This window comes from Lathyrus oleraceus, chromosome 3 (assembly GCF_024323335.1).
Source record: "Lathyrus oleraceus cultivar Zhongwan6 chromosome 3, CAAS_Psat_ZW6_1.0, whole genome shotgun sequence".
In the NCBI taxonomy this organism is placed as follows: Eukaryota; Viridiplantae; Streptophyta; class Magnoliopsida; order Fabales; family Fabaceae; genus Lathyrus; species Lathyrus oleraceus.
This window is the reverse complement of record NC_066581.1, coordinates 121,849,526-121,858,234: the sequence shown is the minus strand read 5'-3', so window position 1 is coordinate 121,858,234 and position 8,709 is coordinate 121,849,526. Positions and strand designations below refer to the sequence as shown.

General features: G+C 37.2%; 1 protein-coding gene across 1 annotated transcript; it reads left to right on the top strand.

Moving 5' to 3' along the window:
• The first annotated feature begins 6,195 nt into the window (after positions 1-6,195).
• Positions 6,196-7,557, top strand: LOC127125730 (protein PELOTA 1). The gene has a single exon (XM_051054536.1). The coding sequence runs from the start codon at positions 6,273-6,275 to the stop codon at positions 7,458-7,460; it is 1,188 nt and encodes a 395-aa protein (XP_050910493.1). The 5' UTR covers positions 6,196-6,272; the 3' UTR covers positions 7,461-7,557.
• Positions 7,558-8,709: the final 1,152 nt, after the last annotated feature.

Here is an 8,709-nt window from a genome sequence, read left to right as displayed (position 1 = left end):
TTTGTTTACTGTGGAAATTGGTAAACAACCGCTGGTCCTCCCTGGTCTTAAAATGAAGGGTTACTTGCAGGACCGACCAGTTGATCCTAGGACATGTGCTAGTGCAAGTGAGACTTGTTCAAGCTTCGACGAAATGACTTTGTGAGGAACGACTCCCAACAAAGTGTCGAACAAGTGTAGGGTTTTTCCACACGAACGGTTTTATACAATGTTATCGCCTATAGGTGACTCGTGACCGACAACGCTATAACATTCAAAAGATGTATACTACGAACACGCTTTTGGTAAACTCTATGATCGTGATAGAGTCAGTGTCAACAGCGTAAACGACAACGTAAAATGATAAATCAAAAGCAAAAGAAATTAAGATAAAATGTTCAACGGGAACAATTGAAAAGTAGGGAAGTTGCATTGAAATAAATGTGGTGATTCACGTACATAACAGTCTCAGAGAAACTCTTACCCCTTGTGGGATACTCTTATTTATACTAAACTAGAGGAAACTACTCCTAAGCTAACTTCCTAGAAGCTAGCAGATGTTATGACCCACGATTTGCATAACCGCCGCACCCATGTCTTACTAACTGCTCAACGTTATGGCGCTCTTATTTCTTTTGGAACTGCTATTTTATTTTAAATTTCAAATTTATCCCGCCCAGGCGTTAGGGCGAAACTGTCTTCTGCACTTTTGATTAAAATTCTTTTAAGTCCCAAATCTCGCGTTGGTCGACATAATGGCATGTCGACGGAGCCAGCTTTCCCTGTCGGCCTCGTCCTTTGGTTTTCTTTTCTTTCTTGCTTGCGTTCAACATCTTTTTACCTTTTCATTTCATCTTCTTCCTTCTTCTTTATTCTTCTTTCTCTCTTTCTGTTTCTGTTATCTTCTCCTTCTGTTTCTGTTATCATTCTACAACACCCTTGACAATGGCATGGTTATATTCCACCATGAATGAATCTTGATGAATCTTGATTGATCACAACATGGTATCATTCGCCAATCTGATCCTTTTTCCGCTGCTATATCACCGAATTCTTTCCTCAACCTCATTTCATCTCTCTCATTCAATTCTTTCGATTCTCGTGGCTCCCTCTCGAGCTTCATCCTCATCAACTGATCCTGCTTTGGATCAAACCTCGCCGTATTTCGTTCATCCCAGTGATGGCCCTGGTTCTGTAACAGTTCTTCCCAAACTCACTGATTCCAATTATCATTCATGGGCTCGAAGCATGAAGAGAGCTCTTGGTGGAAAAATGAAGATTGAGTTCATTGATGGCTCTCTCCCTGTTCCATCAGATTCTTTTGATCCATCTCTGCATGCTTGGAACCGCTGCAACATGCTTGTTCATTCTTGGATCATGAATTCTGTTTCAGATTCAATCTCGCAGTCCATTGTCTTCATGGAAAATGCGTTGGATATATGGAATGACTTGAAAGAAAGGTTTTCACAGGGCGATTTAATACGAATCTCTGAGCTGCAACAAGAAATTTACAACCTGAAACAAGAAACCAAATCAGTTACAGATTTTTTCTCTGATCTTAAAATCCTTTGGGAAGAGTTGGATCTATATCTACCTTTACCAACCTGCACCTGCCGCATAAAGTGTACATGTGAGGCTATGTGCAGTGCAAGATCTCATCACCAGCTATTGCAGATCATCAGATTTTTGACTGGTTTAAATGAACAGTTTGCTGTAGTGAAGTCCCAAATTTTGTTGATGGATCCATTACCAACTATGAACAATATATTTTCCATGGTGATTCAACATGAACGCCAACTCCAGCTCCGTATTTCACATGATGAAGCCCAAACACTAATCAATGTTGCTGATTCCAAGAGGTTTGGAACAAGAAACAATGCCTTCAAACATGGTGTTCGCATTTGCACATTCTGTGGCAAGACTAACCATACTGTTGAAAACTGCTTCAAGAAACATGGTGTTCCACCTTATATGCAGAAACAATTTCAAACTTCAGCTAGCAATGTGGCAACAGATGGAAATAATGATGGATCTTCATCTCATAATGTTGATATTCAAAGTGACAATTCACCTATGACTCAAGGCCAATTCAGTGCTCTAATGGATCTACTTCAGAAATCTAATCTTGGACAATCTTCAGCACATGCTTCTTCCAATCAAGTTGTTGTTGGTCATCCATCAACAGGTAACACATATCATTGCATGCATAGTAATAGTAATGGCTCTTGGATTATTGATTCAGGAGCTACTGATCACATTTGTAGCTCTGTCAAATGGTTTCATACATATAAGAAAATTATCCCTATCAATGTTAGATTACCAAATGGACAATGTCTTGTTGCTGATCACTCTAAAACAATTCATTTCTCTCCTGATTTCATTGTGCATAATGTGCTTTTACTCCCTGAATTTTCTTTAAATTTATTATCTGTTTCAAAGTTGTGTGAATCTTCTAATTACACTGTCAATTTCCTTAAATCACAATGTGTCATACAGGACAAACTCACCCTGAAGATGACTGGTTTTGCTGAGCAGAAAGATGGATTGTATTACCTAACACTGAGAGATAATGATTCACCTGCCACACACACACCTGTTTTAACCTCTACTTTAGCATCCAGTGTCATCTAACGTGACAAAGCCTTATGGCATTTTAGATTAGGACACTTATCTCAAAACAGATTATTGTACCTACACACTCAATTTCCTTTTATCAAAGTTAATCACAAGGATGTTTGTGATGTTTGTAGCTATGCTAGACAAAGAAAACTCCCTTATACTGTTAGTAATAATAGAGCTGCTCATCCTTATGATTTGGTTCATTTTGATATTTGGGGACCTCTTGCAGTCCAATCTTTACATGGTCATTCCTATTTTTTAACTGTTGTTGATGATTGTAGCAGATATACATGGATAACATTAATGAAAACCAAATCTGAAGCTAGACAACATGTCATTGATTTTGTCAATCTCATAGAAAACCAACATAGTCTTCATGTCAAAATCATTAGAACAGATAATGGCCCTGAGTTTAATATCCCTGAATTTTTTTCATCTAAAGGAATCATCCATCAAACCAGCTGTGTTGAATCTCCACAACAAAATGGTCGTGTGGAGAGGAAACGTCAACATTTACTAAATGTTGGGAGAGCCCTACTTTTTCAATCCAAACTTCCAAAAGAATTCTGGTCATATGCTATCCTACATGCCACATTCATTATAAACAAACTTCCTACACAAGTCTTAAACAATATGTCTCCTCACTTCATACTGCACAACACCCATCCTGATATGCACAGCCTTAAAGTTTTTGGATCTCTTGCTTTTGCATCCACACTGCATATGCACAAAACCAAATTAGAGCCAAGAGGTCGAAAATATGTTTTCTTAGGATATAAAAATGGTATGAAGGGTGTGATACTCTATGACATTAACAGTCATACAGTTCTGGTCTCTAGAAATGTTATACACCATGAACATATTTTCCCTTACTCAACTGTGAATTCCACTAACTGGACTTATCACCCATACAAAGATCTTAATGACTCATCACACAATGAACCTGCCACACATGTTCCAACACAAAACATTGAACCCACAACTGAGGAACATGAGCCTTATTCTAACACAACCACTGACACACTGCACCCTGAACCTCTGGATAATACTGATGAAAACCATGACACTCAACCTGTTACCGATGCACCAGTTATTGACAGCAGGCCAGTTAGAGCTAAACATACACCCCATTATCTCTCAGATTATGTGTGCAATACATCTGATGTATCAGCAATCAAGTCATCATCAGGTACAACTAACTATCCTATTTCAAATTATGATTCCCTGCATTTTCTATCTGCATCTCATCGTGTCTTTGCATCCAATATCACTTCTACACATGAACCAAAGAACTACAAAGAAGCATGTTTGTCTGAACATTGGATCAAGGCTATGAAGTCTGAATTAGATGCACTAGACAAGAATAGGACTTGGAACATAGTTGATCTGCCACTACATGTCAAGCCTATTGGTAACAGATGGGTTTTCAAAGTGAAACATAGAGCAGATGGCACAATAGAAAGGTATAAAGCCAGACTGGTTGCAAAGGGATACAATCAAATTGAAGGGCTTGATTTTTTTGACACATTTTCACTTGTAGCAAAGCTTACCACTGTCAGAACTCTTCTTGCAACTGCTGCCATCAACAACTGGTTTTTACATCAATTGGATGTTAACAATGCTTTTCTACATGGGGAATTACAGGAAGATGTATACATGACCATACCTGAAGGTGTTACATGTCACAGACCTAACCAAGTGTGCAAACTCCAAAAGAGTTTATATGGTCTGAAACAAGCCAGTCGAAAATGGTATGAAAAATTGACAGCTTTACTCCTACAGCAAGGTTACACTCAATCTGCTTCTGATTACTCTCTTCACTTTGAAAACCAATGATCACTTCACAGCCATTCTAGTATATGTTGATGACATAATCCTAGCTGGAACATCCATGCCTGAGTTTGATCGCATTAAGCTTATCCTGGATGAAAATTTCAGTATCAAAAATCTGGGCATACTCAAGTATTTCCTTGGCCTTGAAGTTGCTCATTCACAGGCAGGAATTTCATTGTCCCAAAGAAAATACTGTCTTGATCTTCTGCAGGAATCAGGCATGCTTGGATCCAAACCAGCTCCCACACCTACAGATTCATCTGTCAAGTTACATGCTGACAATGGCAAGGCCTTTGAGGACATTGGAGCATACAGAAGACTGATAGGACGACTGTTATATCTTAATACCACACGCCCAGATATTACTTATGCCACACAACAACTTAGCCAGTTTTTGCACAACCCAACAATGGCTCACTATCATGCTGCCTGCAGAGTCATTCGATACTTGAAAAACAGTCCTGGCAGAGGAATAATATTTCGAAGAAATGCTGAGCTGCAATTACTTGGTTTCTCAGATTCTGACTGGGCAGACTGTATTGATTCAAGAAGATCCATTTCAGGATACTGTTTTTTCCTTGGAACCTCTCTTATATCGTGGCGTACAAAGAAACAGGACACCATTTCCAGATCATCATCAGAGGCAGAGTACAGAGCATTGTCATTCGCCACATGTGAACTTCTTTGGTTGATTGTTCTCATGAAGGAACTGCACATCAAGTGTACCAAACTTTCTGTTCTTTATTGTGACAGTCAAAGTGCAATGCATATTGCGTCCAATCCGGTATTCCATGAACGAACTAAGCATCTAGAAATTGATTGTCATTTGGTTCGTGAGAAGCTTCAACAAGGATTACTTCGACTTCTACCTATCTCTACTCATGAGCAGCTGATTGATTTTTTAACCAAGGCATTACCAACTTCAACATTCAACAAATTCATTTCCATGCTTGGCATGATCAATATTCACCATGCTTAGCTTGAGAGGGGCTGTTGAGATTAATCATGTTAATCATTATGGTTTAGACTAATACAGTTTTATTAGTTTGTTTAGTTTACTCCATCATGATTGGTAGATAGGAGATAAGGTTGTTGTATATAAAGGATATATTGCCACATGTAATACACAAATCAATATAACAATATTTCATTTCATCTTCTTCCTTCTTCTTTATTCTTCTTTCTCTCTTTCTGTTTCTGTTATCTTCTCCTTCTGTTTCTGTTATCATTCTACAACACCCTTGACAATGGCATGGTTATATTCCACCATGAATGAATCTTGATGAATCTTGATTGATCACAACAATCATCCTCAAACTTATAATTTATCCTCTATTGTTTCAGTATGGAATAATTTTGATTGTTAAATTTGGATGATCTTTGTTATCAAGAGTATGTGTTATTATATTTTGATATAAACTTAACATCTCTTTGCATAATTATGTAGACTAATTTATCAAATCGAACAAAAAATACAATAAACAAAAATTGTTTTCGTCAAAATATTTACCAATGTTGCATATGCAGATACAATTTAAACACAATATTGTATGTGTGATATATTTTTTACACTTACACTACCAATAAACTCAAAAATAAATACATATCTCAAAACTCGAACGTATAATTAAGGGACGAATCTAGCAAAAGCATTATCTAGCTTATACCCAAAATAAGGAATTGTTTTCACAATATAATCAAAGTTAAAACAAGAACCCCAAGACTCCCCATTAGGAACACAACACGCAACATCAAAGCACACACAATGCCACATAAAAATCTTGTAAAACACCAAAATCTTCGCAACATCTTTTCCAAATTAATTACTTTTTAAAATTAATATGAAACTCTTGGAAAAAGATTTTGCTCTAAACCAAACCGGAACTGTCAAAATAATCGCAGAAGAACCCGACGACGTGTGGCTCCTTTACAACCTCATCACCGTCGGCGACGTGGTCACCGCCGACACCACACGCAAAGTCCACCTCGAATCAAACAAAAACACCGCATCACGTGTCAAACTCACCCTTCATCTCAAAGTCACAAGCCGCGACTTTCACAAAGACTCTTCCACCCTCCGCGTCCATGGCCGCAACCTTGAATCAAATCAACACGTCGCCGCTGGTTCGTTCCACACTTTAACTCTCGAAAGAAACAAGCCCTTTGAACTTCGGAAAAAGTTGTGGAGTCCACACGCCGTTGAAGCTTTATCCGATGCCACCGAGAATTCTTCATCTTCTTCGTCTGACGCGAGTCTTGCTGTTGTTGTTCTTCAACAACACCAAGCGGAGATTCACTTGCTTGGAAAAGGAGTCACCACTCGTTGTTCCAAAATCGAAACCTCTTCACATTCACGTAAAAAATCATCATCCTCTAACGTGTTTTTACGCGATGTTTTTGCGGCTTTTGTGAAGCACGTGGATTTCAAACATGTGAAAAGCGTGGTGATAGCAGGAGATAGTAGAGACAACAATGATAATACTAGTACATCGTTATCTCCAACTACTTTCCGTAGGTTTCTTTTGTCGGAAGCGAGGAGGTTAAGGATGAGGTGTATCGAAGAGAACAAGTCGCGTATCGTTGTTGTAGGATCAAGGTGTAATAGCAATAACAAGAAAGGTAATTATGACTTTGATTTGAGGGAAGTTTTCAATGACGTAGCAGTGATGAATTTGATAAAGGACAGCAAGTTAGGGTTAGAGATTAGGGTTTTTAAGGAATTATGGGACATGGTGTGCAACAATTCAGATCGTGTATGTTATGGACCAAAGCATGTAGAGAGTGCGCATGAGATGAAAGCGATTGAAACACTTTTGATAAGTGATGATCTTTATAGGAATGAAGAGATTGATATGAGGAAAAAATATGTTAGTTTGGTGAAATCAGTGAAAGAGGGTGGAGGAAAGGCTTTGGTGTATTCTTCTATGCATGTTTCTACACCACAGTTGGATCAGCTAACTGGTGTTGCTGCCATACTCAGATTTCCATTGCCTGGTCTTCAAGATATGGATGATGATGCTCATGTTTAGAATTATAATTAGTGACTTCCATTGTACATATACAATAATGATTGTGGTGTGGTAGTGATGTATATAATATACATGCTTTATTCCATTTAAAGAAAACTAGACAACATGTTTTCATTTCCATCAAACAATGTGAGATAGTCCAAGGTATAGGTGCGGATTCGACATACCCGTTGTTCATTTTTTAAATGGTGAATTTCAATCAATAGACTACTTTAAAAAAAAATGTGAGATATATCGATTCAATAGTTCAGTAGTTTTACACAAAAATGAAGAGAAAGTAAAGTTAAAGTTGCATTATTGACTTAAATATTTAAAATAAACAAGCTTTAGCTTAGTGAGAATCTAAGGTGAGAGATTCAATATATTAGAATTAAGAGGTTCGTTGAAGATCTTAGCAAAAGATCTATTTTGATTGAAGATATAGCAACCTCAATGCAACGATTACATCTCGTTTGTTAATATACTTTACATTATTTTAAATTATTCTTTTATGTTTTTTTCTCATTAAGTAGATAAATTCTTTTAGTATTTTCTTTAGTTTTACAAATGAGCGATAAGAGTAAGTAAAATATCATTGATAACAAGAAAATATTGGACTTAAAAATTTCACTTTGCAGCATGTAAAAATTTGGCACCTACATAGTTTCCTATAGTGCAGGCCATGGAGTGTCAAACGTCCTATTTTCTAAAAAGTAAAAAGGTAATGTATGAAGGTTTTCTTGCGAGCGACAACCTTCTTGACGTTGGAAAACAAGTGTGATTTGTATTGAAAAACAAGTTGTTGCATGTCGAAAAATACGATCCTTCATGAGATGTTCGCACGCTCGTGGAAAAGATGTTCGATCAGAGTCGCCACCGATCTTTATTAATTTCAATGAAAAAAAGGAAAAATATCGATAAAATCCTTAAAAAAATCATCGCAATCAAATTCGTGTTTGGGAGTTGGTTATGCAATGGAAAGGTCTTAACACCCCTCACATTCGTTGTACTCAACGGAAACCTCTTAGTTAGATTTGCGATAGAGTGTTAGTTTATGTTAATTGTGATCTTCTACTTAATAAGCTAGAAAAGAAAGAAAGAAAAATATTTTTTATTAAAGGGGTGTCTGACAAGATTTCTCAATCATGCTCCTACGTATCTTCAAGTTCTATGAAGAACTCAATGCTACGTAGTTCTACTTAGAAAGAACTATTAGGTTGATTGCTTTTAAGAAGTGATCCTTTATACATATCAAGTGATTAAATCTTTA

What these genes read in the sequence shown, in the direction of transcription:
- LOC127125730 (XM_051054536.1), top strand. Translation starts at nt 6,273, where the DNA reads ATGAAACTCTTGGAAAAAGATTTTGCTCTAAACCAAACCGGAACTGTC.